The sequence below is a fragment of the Tenrec ecaudatus genome, chromosome 3, assembly GCF_050624435.1.
Source record: "Tenrec ecaudatus isolate mTenEca1 chromosome 3, mTenEca1.hap1, whole genome shotgun sequence".
NCBI classification, from domain to species: Eukaryota; Metazoa; Chordata; class Mammalia; order Afrosoricida; family Tenrecidae; genus Tenrec; species Tenrec ecaudatus.
In genome coordinates this window covers 146,576,686-146,599,958 of record NC_134532.1, presented here as the reverse complement: position 1 = coordinate 146,599,958, position 23,273 = coordinate 146,576,686, and the positions used below count along the sequence as shown (strand labels likewise).

General features: G+C 40.4%; 1 protein-coding gene across 2 annotated transcripts in view; it reads right to left on the bottom strand.

Moving 5' to 3' along the window:
• The window catches only part of CNOT6L (CCR4-NOT transcription complex subunit 6 like), a 106,266-nt gene extending 89,400 nt beyond the window's left edge, over positions 1-16,866 (bottom strand). Inside the window, exon 1 of one of the 2 annotated variants that reach the window (XM_075544157.1) lies at positions 16,342-16,866. Coding sequence is in view for 1 of the 2 variants with exons in the window: in XM_075544156.1 (XP_075400271.1) it covers positions 16,072-16,076 (5 nt within the window). In the remaining variant the exon portion in view is untranslated. Of the gene's footprint in view, positions 1-16,071; positions 16,163-16,341 lie in introns of those variants that run through there. The other variant, XM_075544156.1, reaches the window with a different exon arrangement.
• Positions 16,867-23,273: the final 6,407 nt, after the last annotated feature.

Sequence of the window (23,273 nt, the reverse complement as noted above, 5' to 3'; positions counted from 1 at the left end):
CATGACAAAATAATAATAATTTATAAATTATCAAGAGTTCATGAGGGAGGGGATCGGGGAGAAGGAAAATGAGAAGCTGATACCAAGGGCTCAAGTAGAAAGAAAATGTTTTGAGAATGATGATGGCAACAAATGTACAAATGTGCTTGACACATGGATGGGTATTTGGATTGTGGTGAGATGTATGAACCCCCAATAAAATGATTTTTTTTTAAAAAAAAAAGATGTGAAGATGGTAACTTTTGGCTTTCTTATTTTGGGTAGATTGTCACAGAAAAAACGAATTGTCCTTCTCTCCTACCCCCTCTTTTCCCTTCTGAATTTTACCCCTGAATAACTGCTGTACATTTTATCTTTTATTGGTTGGTTGTTCTAAGGAGTATACACCGCCTTGCTAACACTGTATAGTCTGTCTACTGTGTGGCTTAAAGTTGAGCTAAGAGGGGCAAGTTCAGTTCCAGGATTGAAAGGTAACTAAGAAGTTCCACAAGTGTCTATCAGAGCAGTAATCGTGGGCATTTTAACGATTTTGAATTGTCCCACATTTTTCTCCCACTCTACAAAAGATCTTCCTTCTATTGTGAACTCTTTCAGAGTTGCTGATTGTGGTAGCTCAGCACCATCTAGTTCTTCTGGCCTCAGGGTCAGGAAGGTTGGAGTTTATGTGGTCTACTAGTCCTCTAATTATTTCCATGGTTCTTGGATTTTTTTCTCTCACTCTTCTTTACTCCAGATAAGAAAAGACCAAAAGTTTCACCTTAGAACTAATTAACATTTAATTTTTTCTTCAGTAACACGTGACCAAACTACCAAAATAGTATTAGCAGTACTTATAGTTTTCATCAGTAACAGAAATTATATTTTCATATCAAATTGCAGTTGTTACAGATATCTCAAAATATAATTTTCCATACCATTCTTTCTATATTATGGTAGTTGAAATTACAGCTAGTGCTCACAATTTGAATGCATTAGTAAAGACCCACATATATACTAAAGCACAAGTCTTATTTTTGTTTTTTTTTAATGACAGATTGATTTCTTTGTAACCCACTAATCTTCACTCGTTTAAATTTAGTATTCTAAAAAGGATCTACAGACTTCTCTAGAGAGCCAATGTGAAGACTCTATCCATTAGAATTTGGAATGAGGCCAATCATGAGGCTATTCTAATTATTCAGGTATAAGTAATGGGCTTAAATCCAGTCAATAAAAATCACCCCAAGTTTAATCAATTTGTCTAATACAAAACTCAACCTTCTTCCTCAAACCATCTTCTCCTCCTGATTTCTGTGGCTCTGTGAAAGACCGGCAATATTTCCATAAATATTATGGGAATCTCAGGGGATTATAGGAATGACTAGGAAATCCTATAAAGCAGTTCTAGTCTGTCCTACTGAGTCACTAAGAGTCAGAATCAACCCATACACACATAACAATATTATATGTCAAAGACCTTATTAAACCTATTCTGTGTATCAAACATTGAGTATAGAAAGGTAAAGTATACATATTGTCCCTTCAAAGACTCAGACATGGAAATGCAGAAACATAAACCAGATGAATACAAGACCATATGAGAAGTGCAATGAAAGAAGAATGCACAGGATGTTATGGGCACAGTAAAGGAGCGTGAAATAAGCACTGGAGGTGTCAGGTAAAGTTTCCTAGAGTAGGGAGCACCTGAGGTGAATTATTAAAGTCAGCAAGGTCATAAGGTGTTCGGTACTGTTTGTAGGCACATATAAAGTGTAGCTCGGGCTATAAGTCACTCTGAATGGCTAGGCTAGGAAATATGTTGAAAGAAAAGTATAATAAACAATAAAACTGGAAGGACAATTAAAGTTTAAGATCTTGATAAAGAGCACATGTACTGCTATAAAATCTTTTATTGAAAACAATAGGAAATAGAATATTCTGGAAAGTATATAATGTTAAGAATCCAATACGTCAATCTGAAATCCAGCTCAGTCATTTAATTGCTACATCATCAAATTTACATGTACTGATTTCAGGATCTGTAGGAAACTGAAAATCAGGAAGAGTGTATGAGGACAAACTCTCAACGCTAATGCGTTAATGAGTCTGGAAGGCCAGGGCTCCCTTGTGGGGAGACCTTCATGTTTGTAAGTTGGAGATGCATTCTATTCACATTCTCCTAAGTAAGTTATTCCCTCGACGTCTCCCATAATAATGTCAATTTTAAGGTGCTACTTGCAAGCACATGACTGCTACTATATACCCTGGAAGGTTAACTACTTGAAGGCTATCTGCCGGAGGCTGTCATCAAAAGGAAACAAGACCCTTTGGTATTTTCCACCCCAAGTAGGGCCCACTCCCTTAGGGCCCACTCCCTTCCAATAAGGATAATAGAGTGTTCCTCTGGAGAAGAGCTCAAAGATATCTATGGTCAAGCCAAGTCAGAGGACCAAGGCTTAGGCTAAGTCTTGACTGGAGCCCACCCATCTTGTTAGGTATGTCCCTTCTTGTCACATGTATGTCTCTATTGCCTCCCCATCCTATTGCATGTATACCCCTAAACCAGCTCAGCCCAGTCCAGATCAAGTCCATAAGTCCAATATTAGCCCAGATATCTAATACTAGTCCATAAATTCCTCTTTAGACTCACACATCCATGCAATAACGCTGAATGACTTCAAGCCAGTGGTATAAAGTCTTGTATATCCAGTGTTGGTGGAAGGATCTCTGCGCTGCCGTGGATATCCATGTGGCTCCTCCAGCTTCAGGGCTCTAGCATAGCTCCATGTGTCTTTGAGTGAGCGTGTGTCCCGCTTCTCCAGCAAGCTATTTATCTCCTTTGCGCCTCCAAATAAAGCCATCAAGCTGAGATCTGATTGACAGGCTACACTCTACCCCATTCACTCTTAATAGTCTCAAATTAACAACAGGCTATGTAACCAACACAAAAACTTTCATATTTTGTAAGGACCCCTTTTCTTTGAAATAAGTAAAAAGGCTAGTGATAAAGCTATAGAGTGAGACACTTCATAGCTTACATAATTTAATAGACTGATTTAGAATACATATTTGAAGGAAGACTGGGTTTTTCATAGTCCTTGGCACGCAGTAGAATAAATACTAGTTTCAATTACTACTTAACAACAACAAAAAAGGCAGTTGTGTCAGGTTGATTCCAAGTCATGGTAAACCCATAAGGTTTTCTTTTTCTGTTGTTTTCTTTAGACATCTACTTCTTTTAAATTAAGTATACAGAACATTTATATAACATATATTGTTGTACGATAGGTTCTACAACATGGCTGATTTTCAAAAGTAGACTAAGCCTTTCTTCCAAAGTACTTAAGTAAACTCAAACTGCCAACCATTTGGTTAGCAGCTGCCTGCACTCAAAGAATCCTTTCTATTCTCCAGAAACCTGAATACAATAAGAATCCTTTGTGGTCTGTGTTAGTCTGGGTAGACTAGGAAAAAAAAATCCAAAGACACATAAGTATATAAGGAAGTAGCTTATATACAAGAGCAATCGAACATTGAGAAAACATTCCAGCCCAGTCCAGACCAAGTCCGTAAGTCCAATATTAGCCCATATGTCCGATACCAATCTATAAACTCCTCTTCAGACTCACGAAACACATGCAATGATGATGAATATAGAAGATCACATGCCAGTGGGTAGAAAGTCTTTGGATCCAGTGGCATTGGAAGCATCTCAGTGCTGGCAGGGATCTGCATGGCTTCTCCAGCACCCAGGCTGTTATCAGGGTGGGTCCATGTGTCTTGTCAGCTGCTATGTCTCCCAGGGTGTGGGCAGCCTCCCACCTCCAAGGAGGAAATACCGGAATTCCCAGAATCCTTAGGGGAAGGCTATGCCCGCAAAGAAGCCTCATTGGCTATGACCTGATTGACAGGCTAGACTCCATCCCTACATGCTTAATCCTTAAATTGACAATTATATAACTACCACATGGTCCAAATGGTTTAAGTTCTCAATTACTAAAGGCGAGCAGTTCTACCTCAGGTAAAAGTTGATCGCAGCTGAAACTTACTCAGGGGGCCTTATAAAAATGGTCTGGCCATCTGCATCCAAAGGTCACAGTCCTGAAAACCCTATGGAGCACAGTTCTACTCTGCAATGCCTCAACTCATGAGCAACTGATTTGGGGGCGCGGGGGGGGGGGGGGGGTTATTACAGCTAGTAGAAACTTAATATTTATTGGTAGGTGAAGGTACATTGGTTGATTCAAATTCTAGTAGTGTTTCAAGGTTCTCAAACTCACTGCCATCAAGTCAATTCTGACTCACTGCAATCCTAAAGGACAGGGTAGAACTGCCCCAGGGGATTTCCATGACCATACTTGTAATAAAGGTGTAGAAAGCCTCCTCTTTCTCCCAATGAGCAGCTGACAGTTTCAAACTGCTGACCTTGCTGGTTAACAGCCCAACTATAATTCACATATTGTTTCAAAAATTGTACGTATGTTGCAGATTACACTAAATATGAGCCTAGTACAGAATATAGCCTATAGTAAGGGGGTTTTTGCTTTGCATAATGTAAATATTATGATCAGATAGCAATGGATATTCAGAAGTAAGCCAAAGTTTCTATATAGAAAGCAATGGATTTAGTATAAGTTAAATTTCTATTCTTCTAGCATTATTTTTAACTGCTATTATATAACTGATCTGTTACTCATTTAGGGAATCTATTTAAGCAATACAAGGGGAAAAGAGATTTAAACTATAAGATTACAAAGGTTTTCTCTGCAAAAAGTGAAACTAAGAAGATAAAGTATTATAATCTCTTTATCACTGTGTGTCACCAATTTCAATAATAAATGCAAAGAATTTTAAAAGTCCAAAATTGCTCCTGTGTGCCATAGTTGATTCTGACTCAGATCAACTTCTAAACCAGGGTAGAACTGCCCTCAGTGGTTTCCAAGGCTATACCCTCTGTGGAAGCACAATGTCACATCTCTCTACTATGGAAAGCACAGACTGGCAAGGAGTTCAAACCACCTTTCAGTGAGCTCCCAAGCTTCCTAACCACACTACACCATTAGGACTCCTTAGTCTCAAATTACCAGGCTTCTGATTCCATATGAAAGGAGCCCTCAGTGGCACTTCTGGGGTAAGCACTGGACTGCTTACCAAAAGGTTGGAGATTCAAACCTACCAGCTTCCCCATGGGAGAAAGATCAGGTTATCTATTCTCATAAAGATTTATAGCCTCAGAAACCATACATGGTGTCACTATGGATCAGAATTGACACAATGACAATGAGTTTGGTTTTTTGGTATTCATTATGAATAATGAGTCTTGCATACCAAAGTACACTAATTTCCTTCAAAAATTAGAAATACAGAGATCTGGAAAGAAATTTTAAAATAGACTGAAAAATAATGAAAACTATTATCCTGCTACCAAAAAAGAAACAAAAATCCAACTACCACTTACTTATTTTGCCTTCTGAACAGGAAGATTTGTCATTAACCCCAAAGCTATTTTAACTGTTGAAGTCTATGACAAAAAAGGACAGAAAAAAGTTCATGGTAAAGATAATGGAATTTTTTCATAAACTTTTGAAGCCCCCTCATATATATCAAATCAGAAGTAGCTACATGGAAACACAGGTAAAGCATCAAAATTAAACAGAATCTTCATTAACCACTTTATCAATATCAGGTTTACTCCCTACTTTACAATTCTACTGTCAGCACTTCTTTTATGACTTAATGTGCTCTCCACTTCCTAATCCCTTTCAAAAAATGTACTCATTGATTTTATTAAATGTTTCTCAAAACAATATCCACCACTATTTTAAAAACCTATAGTAATCAGAAAATCTTTAGTAAAGAATTAAGGACAAACCTCTCTCCCCCCTCCAATGTGTTTATGGATAGAAAGCATGAAGTAGCCACTCCCACCGCTGGTGTTGAGGGGTTCGTCCGTCCTAGATTCCCTGTGTTTCCTGATCCCTACTGCACCGCTGTACATCCTCTGGTCTAACCAGGTCCGCAAGGTAGAATTGGAGTCATGATAATTGGGAGGGGAGGAAGCGTTCAGGAACTAGAGGAAGGTTTTGAGTTTCATTGTATAAAAATCAAATTAATTTAATTTATAAACTAACAATAAAATATGTTCATGTAATTGTGTACCTACTTGCTGTATTTTAAGCAATATGTATATAATAATTTATAATATAATTTTAAATTATTTTTTTAGATTTTTAACATAATGAGTAAGAAAAGAGAATGCAAATTCAACGATGATCTAAGAAGTGAATTTCTTTTTATTAAAAAAAAACAAAAGCGATTACATGGTAAAAAAAAAATTTTATGATGATCCCATGTGCATTCCTACCAATGCACTAAATTCTTAAAATGGCAGAATAATTATCTAACATATATATTTATAAGTCATCCTTAAATAACTTTATTAAAGCGCCAATGTCTTTTATAAACATCATATTTTTCAATCAGAAGAAACTTTCAATAACAGCATTTCCAATAAAACTGTTACTTTATTTTGAAATAGTTTATATGAAGCACAGTCATGTTATTAAAAAGTTCATCAACCCCTTCAGTAAAAAAAAAAAAAGCATGAAGTAAATGAAATGGGGAAGAAAGGACAATAAAGAAAACCTACCCCTTTTCTAATCAAGTATCACTATCTGCCACTTCATCACTTTTTTAAATCTGTATGTGGTAGTTACATAATCTGTTGTCAATTTGAGACTATTAAGAGTGAAGGGGTGGAGTTTAGCCTGTCAATCAGATCACAGCTTGATGACCTCATTTGGAGGCACAAAGGAAATAAATAGCTTGCTGGAATTGGGACACACACTCCCTGGGAGACACATTCCTGTTGACAAGACACATGGAGCTATGCTAGAGCCCTGAAACTGGAGGAGCCACGTGGAGACCCACAGCAGCGCTGAGATCCTTCCACCAACACTGGATCTATAAGACTTTACACCGCTGGCCTGTGACCTTTCTGCATTCAGCATTATTGCATGCAGTATGAGTCTAAAGAAAAATTTATGGACTATTGGCCATATGGACTTGATCTGAACTGGGCTGAACTTTCTCAATATACAATTGCACTTTTATATAAAACTCTTTCCTATACACATATGAGTATCTACGAATGTTTCTCTAGTCTACCCAGACTCACTATATTTCACCATCACTTTTCTAATCTATATTTCATACTTACTTCAAAGTCAACCCTAATAGTATTAGCTATCTAGTATGGCTATAATAGAAACACCACAGGATTATTTTAGTTGTTAGGTGCTGTTGAGTTTGTTCCAACTCCTCATGACCCTATGTACACCCGAAAAGAAACACTCACTGGTCCAGTTCCATCCTCACAATTGTTATGTTTATTGAGCCCATTTTGTAGCCCTTCTGTCAATCCATCTTGTCAAGGGCCTTTATCTCCTTCGCCAACTCTCTACTTTGCCAAGTAAGATGTCCTTCTCCGGGGATTGGTCTCTCCCGACAGTATGTCCAAAGTAGGAAAGACGAATTCTCGCCATCCTTGCCTTAAGGAGCATTCTGCCTGTACTTCTTCCTAGACAGATTTGTTTGTTCTTTTGGCAGTCCATGCTATTTTCAATATTCTTCACCCACACCATAATTCAAATGCATTGATTCTTCTTAGGTCTTCCTTATTTGATGTCTACCTTTCACGTGGCACATGATGCAACTGAAAAAGTATGGCTTGGGTCAGGCACAACTTTAGTCCTTGCTTTTCAATATCCTCAAGAGGTCTTGTGCAGATTTACCTAATGCAACATGTCTTTTGAGCTCTTGATGTCTTTTGCTTCCATGAACATTGTGGATCCAAGCAAGGTGAAATCCATGACAACTTCAAATTTTTCCCCATTTATCATGATCTGGCCTACAGGTTCAGATGTGAGGATTCTGTTTTCCTTTACATTGAATTGTAATCCATTGGTAAAGGATGCAGTCCTTGATCTTCATCACCAAGTACTTAGAGGACTCCTCACCTTCAGCAAGCAAGGTTGTACTATCTGTGTATCACAGGTTATTTTTTTCAGCAGTTGTAGAAGTCCAAATTCCTTGCAGGTGGATGTAGGAGAAAGCTTTCTCTTTCAGAAGGAAGATCATTTATCTCCTGGTTCTTTGGAGAGCTTCATGAGGATTGGTATCAATCTTCCTCCAAGTCTATTTTGCTTGGTTTAATCTCTTTTTGTCAAGAGACTGACAAGATATACCTGCACTAATCCCTCCCTCATTAACAGAACAAAAACAAGCCATTCCCAAAGAGAATTATGACCACATACATAGAGGTTAAGATTTATAATGCATTTCTAGGGGACATAGCTGCCCTTTCATGATAAAAACACTGAATCTTAGAATAAAAGAGAGCCTTCTTAACTCAATAAAGAGTATCTGTGAAAAATTTACAATTTGAAGAATGAAAAGACCAAATCCTTTCTCCCCCAAAATCAGCAACAAGACAAGGATGTTTACTCTTAACACTTACTTTCATCAGTAGATTGCACGTTCTAGCCAGGGCAATTAATAAACTGCATTTAGGTCTGGAAAGGGTAAAAATATCTCTATCTGCAGATGACGTTTTTGTAAAGAGGTGTCTCAAAAAAAAAGTTGGTGGAAAAAAGGAATTAAAAAATAATGGAATGTTTTTAAAAAGATAACTGGTGTTTTCTACCAACTTTTTGAAGCCTCCTCACATATAAAAACCCTAAGGAATCTACTTAAAACCAAGTTTCAGGAGACAAATCAGGAAACAAATAAATATTTTATTTATTGTATTTATGTATACTTGCAATGAAAATCTGACAATTCAAATAAAACAGCTTCTAAAAGAATAAAGTGCTAAAAAAAGAAGAAAGTGCTTAGGAATAAATGAAACAAATATAGTTCAATGCATACCATAAGACATGATACAATAGTGTGGAAATTTAAAACAATCTAAATAAATAGAAAAGACATGCTCATAGATCACAAGACTTAATATTATTAAAGATGACAATACTTCAATTGATCCACAGATTCAACATAATCACTATTAAAACCTTAGCTGACTGCTTCATAGAAATTACCAACCCATCCTAAAATTCATAGGAAAATAAAAGAGAACCAAATAGCTAAAATAATCCTGACAAGAATAAAAGCGGAGGATGTACTTCTCCATTACAAAGCTTTGATAATCAAGACTATCTGATCATAGTCATATATCAATTGATACAATATATATACAGGTCCAAACCTGAAAAGCAAACTCATTGCCATCAAGTCTTATCTGACTCACAAGGACCCTTTAGGACAGGGCAGAATTGTCCTTGTGGGTTTATGAGGCTATATATATTAACGGGAGCAGAAAATCTATCTTTCTCCCATGGAGTTCCTAGTAAATTCAAAAGGATGACCTTGGAGTTAGCAGCCCAAAACATAATGCAATGCACTCCACTACCAAGGCTCCAAGGAGATACACAGGTCAATGGAAGAGAACTGAGAATCCAAAATTAAATCTCCATTTTTTTAAAGTATATTAACTTTAGTCAAGATAGCCAAAGATGATTCTATGTTCAAAGTATAGACTTTTAAACAAATGATACTAGGCCACTGGATAACTACATGAAAAGAAATGAAATTGGACCCCTACATCACACTATATAGACAGTAAATTAAAACAGATCAAAGACCTAAATTAAAAAGGTAAAGTTATAAACTCAGAACCAGACATAAGAATAAATCTTCATGACCAAGAAAGGGCAATGTTTTCTTGGATATTACACCAAACGCACAAACAACAAAAGTAAATTGTGTTTCATTAAAATTTAAAATGGTTTAGGCTTCATAGAACCCTATCAGAAAAGTCAAATGACAACTTACAGCATAGAAGAAATTTTGCAAGTCACATAGGTGATAAATTGTATCCATAATAAATATTACCATGCTTGCAACTCATTTACTTTTAAAGTATTTAAAAAATAGATCTGAATAGGTCTCCCCAAAGAATATATACAAACACCCTAAAGACGTGAAAAGATGCTCAGCATCACGTCATTAGCTATTATAAAAGTGTAAATAAATCAAAACCACAAGGACTAAGTGACTACGTATGATCAAAAGTCAGCTTTACCATTTATATCCCACCAGCTGTGTATGGGGATCAAATTTCTCCAGGTCTTTGAGAAACCGAAGACCTTATACATTGGTGGTGGGATGTCAAATGGTGCAGACATTCTTGAAAGCGGTCTAGAAATTTCTCAAAACCACTACTTTATCTTAAGTGAGTTAACTGTAAAATCTGGGAGCCACATATAGTTTGTGCTTGGCTACTAACCAAATGTTGGTAGCTTGAATCCAGCAAAGCAATACTGTGACGGACAGGCCTGGCAATTTACTTCCCTAAAACTGCTATCGTGAGGAGGAGAGTTGATTCTAACTCAGAAGGATCATTTCATGACAGGTGATAACAGCGTGATAAGGCTTCCCAGGCTGGGAGCAGACCATCAGGTCCACCCACCCATAGAGCAGCTGGTGACTCTGAACCACACATTCACCCCTCCCCACCCCACTATGGATTACAGTTCTACTCTGAGCTACCTGAGATTTCCATGAGTCAGAACCCACTCTATGGCAAAGATTTGGTTTTCATGTGAATTATATCTCATTATCACCTGCAAATAAAATTTAAACTTTCCTTCAAAAAGCCCTTGACACATCAATAAACTTCACAGCGATTTTTTTACTTCTTTCCTACTTCCCTTTAGAATGGATAAAATAAGGTATACAATGGGTATTATTCAAGTAAAGTTTTATACTTTTAATTATTTGATAGTTTTAGAAATATTTAAGGAGACCTGGTAGCCAAAGGAGGAGTTCTGGTGGCCTAGTGTTCACAAGTTGGGCTGCTAACTGCAAGGTCAATAGTTTGAAATCACTAGCTGCTCCTTGTGAGAAAGACCAGGCTTTCTACTCCTATAAATAGTTAAAAGTCTCAGAAACTCACAGGAACAATTCAGTTCTACTCTGTCCTATAAAGTTGCTATGAGTCAGAATTGACTCAATGGTAATGTGGTTTGACTGGTAGCTTAAAGCTCAACTGCTAACCAAGTTGGCAGTTCATACCCATACTCTTGCTCTGAAGGATAAATATGAGGTGACCACACAGATTCACAGCTTTGAAAACCTTACGGGGCAGAACTCTGTCTCAAAGTAGCCATGAGTTGGAAAACAGCAATAAATGTAGCTTGGGTTTCAGTTTAGAATTTTTAGAGATCTACATATAACCCCCTCCCAGGGGAACAGACAAAAAAGACATGAAAAAAATAATTTATAAATTATCAAAAAGGAGTGAGGGTATGGGGAGGAAGGGGGTAGAATGAGGAGTCAATACCAAGGGCTCGTGTAGAAAGAAAATGTTTTGAAAATCATGATGGCAAAAATATACAAATGTGCTTGACACAATGGATCTATGTATGGATTGTAATAGGAGCTGTACAAGTGCTCAATAAAGTGTTTGGGTTTTTTTTTAAGAGTATTTAGAGAAGTTAACCAAAGAACTCAAAAATCTTTCTTTGGGTGATTTCATTTGAGTATGTGTAAACATAAAATTATACATATATTGTGTGTATATATAGTATATATATAATTCATTTACTTTGATTTGGTTTATTAGGTTCAATGCTAATGAAGCTAGTCAAAGAAATTGTATTATTTTGCTAAAGAAGCTTGAGCACAAGTTAATAATTAAACCTTTGTTTATTAGATCATTTGTGGTTTTATTGATTAAGCCCACTGTGGATTAATTAGGGAGCCTGGATGGCATAGGGTACATGTTGGGCTGGGAATATGCATGGTCAGCAGTTCAAAACCACCAACAAGCTCAAAGGGAGAAATACTGGGCTTTCTACTCCAGTAAACCATTAAACAGTTAGTCTTGAAATCCCATAGGGGGTCGCTCTGAGTAAGCACTGACTAAATGAGACATGAGTTTGGTTGTTGATATATTAATTATGATGACTTTAGAATTACAAAAAAAACAGCAACAGCAAACAACAGAACAACATAAGGGTCAGCTAAATTATAAATCTAAATTATATAAACAACTAAGAGAGAAATTCAGAAAGTATCTTTCTTATGAAGCTATACCCCAGAAAATGTCTTGCTCCACTCATCTCAACTGATTTTAAAGTACAAAGAGAGAATTCAAACAGCTAGAATCCAGTAGACCTGCAGTGACAATATCTGGATCGTAAAGAAAAGATCAAGTAAAGGTTATAATATCTGATTGCAATGTTCTTTGTAAAACTTTTATCTTTAAATAGCTACTGTCATTCAAATACCTCAGAGAAGTACTTTCTTTCCTCCTCCTATGGCTGTGGTGTGGCTGTGGCTGTAGCTTCTAGCTTTCTCTCTCTCTCTCTCTCTCTCTCTCTCTCTCTCTCTCTCTCTCTCTCTCACTCACTCACTCACTCACTCACTCACTCACTCACTCACTCACTCATACACTTCTACCCTTTGAAAACAAAGATTCCAAGGAGAGCAAAATATTCCTATCTTAGACATGATTTGATAAAAATAATGCTACCCAAAAAAGATACTACCATCTAGAATAGCATCATGATGATATGCCCTCTGTGGCAGAGATGACTGTGCAGCCAACCAATCCAGTATATGTTCCATCTCCATTACACTCAACTGTTCTGTGGCAAGCTCTTTGTAAATGAAATGTGGGCTATATCTGTCGCTTTAAATCAGAGTCATTAAAAAATGGGCTGTTGGCAATAAACAGGAATCCAAGGCTATAGGGAGTGGTAGGGCCAAAAAGATACAAGTCCTTAAACTGCCACATGGAGGAAAGTTAAGAGCATGCTAACCAGGAGCACCTGCACCAGACTGTCATAGGAGCAAAAAGAAACATATTTGATGTTTATAACTCTAATTAGCATTACCTAAACTAATGTTTAAGTACTTCAGTTTTCCCCAATTAAAAGCATTTATAAAATGACATGGGGTGGTGGTGGTTAAAAGTCCATTTCAAACCAAAACCAAAGTCACTGCAATCAAGTAATTTCCAACTCACAGCAACCCGATAGAACTGAGTGGAACTGCCCCTATGGGTTTCGAAAACTAATTCCTTACTAGAAAGCCTCATCTTTCTCACATAAGAGTGGCTGGTGGTCTCAAACTGCTGCCCATTTGATTAGCAGCCCAATTTGTAACCCACTCTGCTAACAGGGCTCCTAGAAAAAAAGCCCAATTAAGTAACACAAAATTTCAAAACTTAAACAATTTTCCACCTTGACTTTATTATACTAGAATTCCTTTAAACAATGAGAGTATGCCCAATTCTACTATTTCACTGTCCAAGTATCTTAGTAGTTCAAAATGTTTTCATGATTACAGGAAAGCGTTTCTCCCTAACAATGTATCCATATTAATCTTCTTATATGATGATTTATAATATTTAATGAAAATATCCTAATACCTATTTGAAGACAAAATTCATTTTTATTTCATTGTTTTTTAAGTACTGAAAATAATCATTTAAGTCTCTAATGCAAGAATTTTTCCTTTAAATATTACTGTAGGACAGATGAGCCTATTCATTATAAAAACACGTGTACCACAACATGCTATTTCAACATGTGACATTTCTGCATTATGATAAAGTTGCTGCTGTTCCTCTTCACAGAAAGTTATGCTAAATGTGTTGAAATTTTATTTTTTATAGTACTATGGCTGATGTAAACAATGATTTAAGGCCTAATTGGGAAACCAAAGTGTGTTATTCACTGGAATAAGTCAACATGAACTAAAAAAATCAACACGAACTAAAAGAATTGCAAAACAATTTTTGTAGTACTTACACTTTGCTGTCCTATGACGATAGAAACTCTGGTTCCTTGACTTTTTAAGTGCTTGCTTTTACTGGACTACATGTGTACTATATATGAAGCTTTTTTTAATTGCCAAGACTAAATACCAAAAACTAGTTTTACAAGAATAATAAAAAAGGGCTATTCGCAAATATGAAAATAAGTATTACTATCATTTTTATTTGTATTGCTATTTTAATGGTCATCTCGATTTTTTAAAATTCTAATACACAAAGTTATGTATATGTATGCATGCATTGTGTACCTCAAAGGACTGTGAAATACTCTTTGATTTTAGCTTAATTATATAATATTGCTTTAGATAATTTGTGAATATTTAGATTTAGAAACATTTTCAAAGTCCAAAGTCAGGGATGCAGAAGAAGAAATCAAAATTTAACTAAGCATCTACTGTGTGCCAAGCATGTCTTCTCAACCTAGCCTCACGGAAGCTTTTATTAGAAAAGTATTAGTATCCCAATGTCAAGAGGAGAAAAACAAATGTTTACAGTTATCGGGCTGTTTGCTCATGGTCAAACAACTGAGAAAAAGGGCATAATCTGGATACTTGGGGAGGTGTGTAAAATAAGTCCTGTTCCCCTCTAAACTACATCTGTAGTTTCCAGCGTGGTAACAGAAAGTAGCTCTATACCCTCTTCTTCCCATTTCCTAGTAAACAGCACACACTATTTCTTTGTGAGACCAGGCTGGGAGAGGGGCAATCTCGGGCTATTACACAAAACATGACCTCCAGGGATAGAATATGACTTTAGCCATAGGTTTCTACCTAAATGAGTAGAGATCAGCAAATAGTTGTATTGAAATATAAATGCTATTTACTGTACACTGTGGCCTGGAAAAGATGTGGCAGGTATGTCTTTCATTTTGCTTAACCTGCTCTCAAAAGAGCTTTCCAGAAGCACACACTTGTAGACAATACAGGCTGCCTGGTCTAGGTTTGGAAACTGAGGAAAACTTAAGTTAGTTGTGCAGGGCTCTCTTGATGGGCAACTAAGAAAGATTAACGACATGCAATATGGCCCAAAATGCAGTGCAGTGCTTCCAATGTGTACAAATGGCTCAGATGAACTCGCTGAGCACAATTCATCTGCACTGCCCAGGCCAGAGTCGCCAGACTTCAGGAGAATGACAGTTCCAGTAACTTCCTCTTTCTCACCAACCTCCTCAACTCGGTGTGTACACACTTATCCCCCCCAGAGCTAAAACAATTCCAAATGCACACAGAATGGATCCAAATCCACCAATAACATAGGTCAGAAGAGCCAGCTTCCCTTTCTTCTCCCGCCTCTCCTAGAAAAGTACCTTTTTAAAAAAAAAATTCATACCTCCTAGCACCGAAAAAAAAAATTGTTTGAAACGCAAACGATGTATTCAATCCTTCCACAGACCTTCACGGGAGTGATGCGCAGGGCGCCGCGGTATTCCTGAGATTGACTGCTTTGATTCCCTCTCGCAGGGGCTCCGCGGGCGGCGGGAGGAAAACGCAGTTCGAACGCCCAGAGCAGTTCCTCCGGAGACGCGGGGGCGGCCGAGGGGCCCCGGGCCGCCGCGTCCGGCCTCCGAGCCTCACCTGCCCAGGCCTGGGGCAGCGCCCCGGGGCCGCGCGGCTCGGGAGGCCCGGGCAGCAGGCGGGCGCCGAGGCGGTTAGGCCGCGTTGCAGGCCGGCGCGCTTCCTGCCGCGGCCCCGGCGACGGCGGCGCGGGCCCGGCCGCGGCTCCCCGCGCCCACCGCGGGGCGTGTGCGGCGCTCGGCCTCCCCGCTTGCCCGGCCGAGCCCCGCGGAGCCCCGCGGAGCAGCGTTCACCTGCGAGGCTCCGCAGCCCCCGACCACAAAGGGCGAGGGCCTCGCCACTCGGGGGTCCGGGCCAGCCGCACAGAGCCCCCGCCCCCAGAGCGCGGGGCCCCGAGCGCGGACCCCTCTTTCGCTTCTCCCGCACGCCGGAACCTGGGCTTGCTCGGACCGAGCCGCGAGTCGGCCCGTCCGCCCTTCCAGTCACTCGCCACACACACACCCACTCGACGTGGGGCCTCAGGCTGCCGGCCTCCCTGCCCGCCAAAGTCCCAACTCGCACACCCACACGCGCATTTGTCCCTCTCCCCTCGGCCCCCCCCGTCCCATTTCCCCCAGGACGCGCGCCGCTCCCCAACACCCTCGGATCCCACTCGGAGGCACAAAAACACACTACCTCATTCTCTTCCTCTAGCCCAGAAGGAGCCGCAGCAGCCATTTCCCCGCGGCTGGGGAAACACACACACACACGCAAACGCAGGCGCGCGCGCGCGCCCGGCCCCCACGGATGCTTCCCCTCCAGAGCCGCGGCCGCAGACGCAAACACAAACACCCACGGGCGGGCCGCGCTCCCGCCCGCCGGCGAGCCGCCGCAGCAGGCAGGCCCCGGGCGGCCGGCTCGCGCGCCGGGCCGCGGCTCGCTGAGGGGCCTGCGCCCCCTCCTCACCTGCATTCAGCGCGCCGGGGTCCGGGCGGCGACGGCGGCGGCGGCGACGAGGCGGCTGGTGCTGGTGCTGCGGCGGCGGGGGAGGCGGCGGCGGCGGTGGCGGCGGGGCTGAGGGCAGCAAAGACATGCAGGCAGCCCGCCGGGGGGAGAGGCACCGGCCGGAGGGGACGCGGGGCGGGCGGGCCGGGCCGGGCGGCCTGAAGAACGGCAGAGACGGCGGCGAGGAGGGAGCGAGAAGTAAACGGATAGGGGGCGGGGAGGGGGGCGAGGGCCGCGCCGCCGCGCTTCGAGGACGGTGACCCTGGACGCGCAGGAGAGGTCCCGCGGCCGCGGCCGCCGACGCGAAGGCCCCCGCCGGAGGGAGCTGCGCCTCCCCGGCCGCCGGAGCCGCGGCTGTTACTCCCGGAGCAGCTCGGAGCCTGGCCTTGGCCTTGGCCTCCTGGCGCTGTGGCTGCCGCGGTGGGGGTTGCTGCTACTCCTGCTGCCGCCGAGGACGAGGTTGCTGACCAGAAACGCCAGCTTTGAGTGCCTTCGCTCGCGCTCACACACGTTCACACCCCCGAAGGCCGGGGGAGAAGCGTCCGGGCGTTATCGGTATTGAGATTAATAACAAGGTGCAGAGAGTGTGAGGAGGAGGGTTGATTGACGTGGAGGGGCTGGCGGGAGTCAGTCACTCCCATGCGCACTCGGGTGGGGTGAGGGGAAGGAGGCGGAGCATCGGCGGGGAGGGGCGGGGCGCGCTCTGACCCCGCCCCTTGGGTCCGCGTACTCCGGCAGTGCGCCTGCGCCGGGTCGTGCTGGCTTTACCCCTTCTCTGGACTCGGGTGACGTGCAGGACTGGGGAAAGCCAGTAGAGTATCAAAACCACACAAGCACAAAGCCTCACCCGTGTTCATGCGAGAACTCGGCGCTGTTTACTACAAGCTCGCCGGAGGCAGCCTGACAAGGAAGTCAAGACAGGGTGGCTAGTGAGGCTTCTGGTGAGGTGAGGAGAGAGGCCTTTAGACGTTTCCTGACATCTTCAGTGGGTTTTGTTTTGTTTTCAAACCATCTATAGCATCTGTAAGCCATGTGAGAACCTTGCCTTTTAAAAATCTCCCTTCTCGTGATAGAATTACATTGTTTGCCAGCTTATCCTTTCCAGCTACAGAATTAAAAACATTCGAGAGGAAGACTAGAAATATGTTTATTTGGTGAGTCTAGTCTTGACATTTGAAGTTTCTGGGGGTTCTTTTCGTTTCTGTAGGACAATGTCAGCTTTTACCAACAGCTGACCAGCAAGCAAATTACACAGGGTCTCAGGGCAAAATAGCTGCTGTTTAAGGTTTGGTACACCTTCTCAGTGTATGCCGCAGGATTGTATATTTACCTGTGTTGGCCAAGGATTTGTGAATAGCGTTTGATCACACACACACACACAAGATTTAACACATTAAACACTGTTGCAATTTTCCATTTTTTGAGTGCAAAATCTACAGGAAGGGGAAGATGCAGTGAAAATGAAAATCTTCATTTAAGTCTACCATTTCAGAAGCACAATTGTGCCACTTCTATCTCTGTCTCCAGAAAGTGTGGGTGACTGAGTGACGTCAGGAAAGAGACCTAAGGCTCTTTTGTTTGTCACCCATGTAAAGTTTACGTTTCCTTCCCTAGCAATACCGCCCACAACCCAACTTCTGAAATACTTGTAGGAAGTTCCATTGTATAGGCTGACAATGAGAAATTATCTTTAGTTTTATCATCAATAAAGCCATACAAGTCACTTTAGGAGCCCAGAATAGTAAACATCCCTTTGTGGTCTATTGCCACTGCATTTCTCTTTGACACACAAACTGCCCTCCCCATGGAGAAGTAACACCAAATATTGAAGAAAACAGGAAAGTAAACATCTGGGCGGGGGGGGGGGGGGGATAGATTATGTGATATGCTCACAGATTTAGGGATCTTCAAGTATCTCTCCATGTATAAATTAGTGGCTATTGGTTCATACAATAAAGAAACATGGAGGTGTAATATGTTCCAGACACTGTGTTTGGCATTGGAGATGCAAGGAACTGCAGGGGAAGCAGACACACTAACAGAAAATTCTCATGAAATGAAGCAAAGTATGAAAGGTAGCACAAAACAAATCACAATGATGCCTGATGTGATAAGACTGGCTTTTTCACTGGAGCCATATACTTGCCCACCCACAAGTCTGACGGAGTGAGGAATGAGGGGAGGGCGCTGTGCATGTCACATAAGCTCTTGACAGGGTTTGCTGATGCTGAAACTCAAGTTTATATAGAGATTGTTCATTTTTGACTCTAATATTAAATAGTAAATGCATCAACATCCTTTGGAAAAGATCATTATTAACATTCAGAGTTAAGAATAGCAGATATTATTCTAAAAAGGTCAGTTAAATATGGCTTAGGTTTTAATAATCAGTGTGTGCTCTTCACATAATATCGAATGGATTGACTCACCAAATGCTTTTATCTAACTTGCACAATTGCATCACCTGAAAAATAGATTTTTTTCTCATTTGCATTGAAATTGAGACCCAAGAGACAATTTTAAAGTTGTCATTATACAAATTATATGAACTGAGCTATTAAATCTTCATTGTTTAAAAAAAGATATAGCTCCCTCGTAACTCCCGCAATTCACAAGACAAATGCCAACAAGAACTAAAGAACAGTACTTTAACCGTTTAAAAAACAGTTTTATAGTAGGCCGAGGTTTGAAACAAAATAGTAGCTTTTATATCTTTTCAAGTAAAATTGAAATGTTGCAATGGGAATGACTCATGTTTTTCAGATATGATGATTTTTAAATGAAGACTAGAAATAAGTAACAGTGAAAAACTCTCTTTAAGGAAGTGATTTATCCAACTGAAATCATCTGGATTGAATAAAGCCTTTTTGACCAAATTGATTCAATAGCAGTAGTAGGTAGGTACAATTTGTTCCAGAACAAAATTACATTTATTTGTATGTTACATAACTGGTTCATTCTTTATTTACAATAAGTGCTTGATATTCTAGAGACCACCTGTGTTTTTTTCAATTAGCCATTAATATTTGATGAGAATAAATCATCCTGTCCCATGTAATTTCTGTTGGTAGCACAGGTAGCTGAACCTAGTAAAATCCTTTATCTTTTCTCTGACTGTGTTCCTTTATCTGTTTTTCTGAAATTCTATTGTATAGTTGGTTCAAAAAGCAAAAAAATAAATAATTTTTTACTTAATACTATTACTGCATGATAAAGAATTAAATGAACTCATTGATCTCAGTGAATACTTTTATACCAGTTATGTACATAGCTCTTCAAGTAAAGTGTCACAATTAAATGTATTCAGTAAAGTATAATTAATAAAATAATGTCACTTTACCTGATAGTCATTAGCAAAACCACTTAAACATTGCATTCATGAGAGTATTCTGTCAGGGCTCCAAACTCTTTTACAGGGACATAGGCTACTTTTTGTTGCACTCTCTTCCTCTCTCTTTTCATATGTTGGTTTTTCATTCCTCTTCCTCTCTCTACATCACTCCATTGTTTTATTTCTTGTCATTCTTCAGGATACCATCTATCATGGTTATGTTTGGCCAAGGAAGGTGGTTTGCTGTGTCCATCCACAACCACCCTCTTCTACCCAACCACCCTCACTCGCCAGGAGCATTCTTTTGTTTCTTCTGGTGAAAACAACTGTGTAAGGATAATCACATGATTTTGGCTTTTTCCACCATTTCCAGTAGTGTATTATAAGATAAATCAGTCCTAGTACACTGGTACAGATAGGAACTGGAAACAGGGAATCCAGGACAGAAGATTCCTTCAGGACCAGGGTGAGAGTGGCGATACCTGGGAGACTGGAGGGAAGGATCTACATATAACCTCCCTGGGGGACAGACAACAGAAAAGTAGATGAAGGAAGACTTCAGACAGTGTAAGAGATGACAAAATAGTAATAATTTATAAATTATCAAGGGTTCATGAGGGAGTGAGGAAGGTGGGGGGAACTCTTTTTATAAGCGGGGGGGAATTGAGCTGACACCGGGGCTCAAGTAGAAAGCAAATGTTTTGAGCATAATGAGGGCAACAAATGTATAAATGCGCTTGGCACACAATGGATGGATGTATGGATTGTGATAAGAGTTATACAAGCCCCCAATAAAATGATTTTTAAAATATATATTATAGAATCACAAACCATTATTTTCTTATTTAATAAAGAAAACCAAGAATAGACCTAAATGTGTGTGTGTGTATATATATATATACACACATATACACACACACACACATCCGTCCTAGATGGATGCTATACAGGCAAAGTTGACTTGGTGCCCTCCTTTCTACAATCCCATTCTCAAATCCTTTCATTCCTGAACATTCAGAATCTTCATCCCATCCCCACCTACCATAGCACCACCAATAAATGTCCTCAATCTGGTGTTTAAGATTAATTGGCATGCTAGCCAATCAATAAAATGTCGATTCTTTTAAATCTGCACTCTTAAGAATCCTCATAGTCTGGAAAGGACTATTTCAGAAGCCACTGAGGATAACAAAGGGGACTAGGTCATAAGCAGTTCAACTGGAATATTTGGGGGTTTTGTTTATTTTTATTCATTTTTTATGTTTTTTAATTATTTTATTGGGAGGTTCTAATGAATCTATGACAACCCATCATTGAATTGTATTAAGGACACTTGTACATATGTTGCCATCAACATTTCCAAAACATTTTCTTTCTACTTGAGCTCCTCTTTTTTTCCCCCCCTCATGAATCCTTGATCTATTATTGTTGTTATTTCGTGTCTTACACTGTCCTTGTCTCCCTTCATCTACATTTCTGCTATTTTTCCCCTGAGGGGGTGGGTTATATATATAACCTTGTGATGGGTTCCTCTTTTCTCTTCCCCCTACACCCAGGCAACTACCATTCCCCCTAGGTGACCAGATTTTAACATAGGTAAAGCAGGGCACCATTGATAAAACTCATATCCTGGCGAAACAGCCACATGGCAGCTGAAAACCATATACCCTAGCTTGTCGTGCATTTTTTCCAAAAATCAGAACTTTTTTAAAATGCTGCTGGACGTGGGAAAAATTGTTTAAAATCGGGACTGTTCTGCCAAAAGTGGGAATTGCCACTCCCACTACTGTTCCTGAAGGTTTTATCTGTCCTAAATTCCATGTGTGGAGAGCTCTTATCTGAACCAATGAGTGTACTCCAGTCTAGCTGGCTTTGTAAGTTAGAACTGGGTCATGGTAGTGGGGAGGTAGGTGTGGGGAGGAATCATTCAGGAACTAGATGTGTGTTTCATAGGTGCTATACCGCATACACCTTGGTTGAATTGTCCCTTCCTGTAACCCTTCTGTAGGGGGATGTCTGATTGTCTACAAATAGGCTTTGGATCTCCATTCCAATCCCCTTGTTTCACATTGATACAAATGTTTGTTTGGGATCTTTTGGCATCTGATCCTGTCAACACCTCATGATCACACAGGCTAGTGTGCTTCTTCCATGTGGGCTTATTTGCTTCCCTGCTAGATGGCTACTTGTTTAACTCCAAGCCTTCAAGACCCCAGACTCTATATCTTTTGATAGCCAGGCACCATCTACTTTCCTCACATTTGCTTATACACCCATTTTGTCTTCAGTGATCATGTCGGGAAGGTGAGTATCAAAGAGTGCCAGGTTATTAGAACAAGGGGAGGTTTTGAATACAGGCCCAAAATCCATCTGCTAGCTTAATACTTTAACATATAAATATATGTACATTGGCTCCTATCCCTTTCATTATAATTAATATATTTACATATAATACATGCCTATAGCTATATCTCTATAAATAGCTTTTGCTTCCTACTTCTTTCCCCTATTTCCTTTCACCTTCATCCTTTTGGAATGCCTCTTTTTTATGTTTTACATATTAGCCATCTATTTGCCCAGTCACCTTCCTTGTTCTGCAAACTGTAAATTACAGTGGCAGCTGTAGCCAAAAGAAGCCCCCAGCTTCTTGGCTAAAGGATGGGCTTATGATGTAAATGAAAACAAGCAAAAATTTTTCCCAAGGATGGAAATAAGTGAATAAGTACTCTCCCTTGGCCTTAGGAGTATAGAGCCAAGATGGGAATCTGAGCGTGGCCAGTGGCCAAATACTGTGCTGTATAGTATGAAGCCAGCACACAGAGATGAGATGTGGCGAGAGCCAGTCTTGGCAGATCTCCAGTCCCAGGTTCCAATCATCCCTGGGACCAGCTGCATCTTTTCACATAGTGCAACTAAATTACCTAGTAAATTCTCTCCGATAGCAAAGCTAACTTGAGCTGCACCTCTGCAAGCAAAGCATCCTAACACCTGTACTTTCTGTTTCTGCATGAGAGTTCTTTCAAAGAAGGCTAAGATTGAAAATCCCTGAACTTAGTTACAAAGGTATTGTTATCCATTGTATCCTCATCTACTAAACCTTAAAGATCACCTGATGCTACCTACGTCCTTTCTAAATGAGGAACCTAAGGCAAAGTGACTTGCCAAACGTCATCCAGTCTCTAAACAGCAGTTAGTATTAGAAACCGGTCTCTAGATCCGTAGTTCAGTTCTCTTCATTACATTGCTCTGTCGACTGTTTTATTCCCCCCAAAGGTATCTTAAGAGGCAATTCTTTAGAAATACAACCTTAGCCTAAAGGCATAAATCACTAATGACAGCAGTTTTAGCTACTGGCTGTTTAGTGGGCAGCATGGAGACCATCATCAATTGTAATTCCCATGTTAGTGCCTCAAAATTTTTCATACTGGACTAGAATACACTCTTGGAGCTTTTTATGGTCACATCTACAAGTTTTAATTATCATCTTTATGCTTATGACTCCCAAATTTATATCTCTAATCCAGAGTTCTCTTCACACGTTCAGATTTATATTGCCAATTTC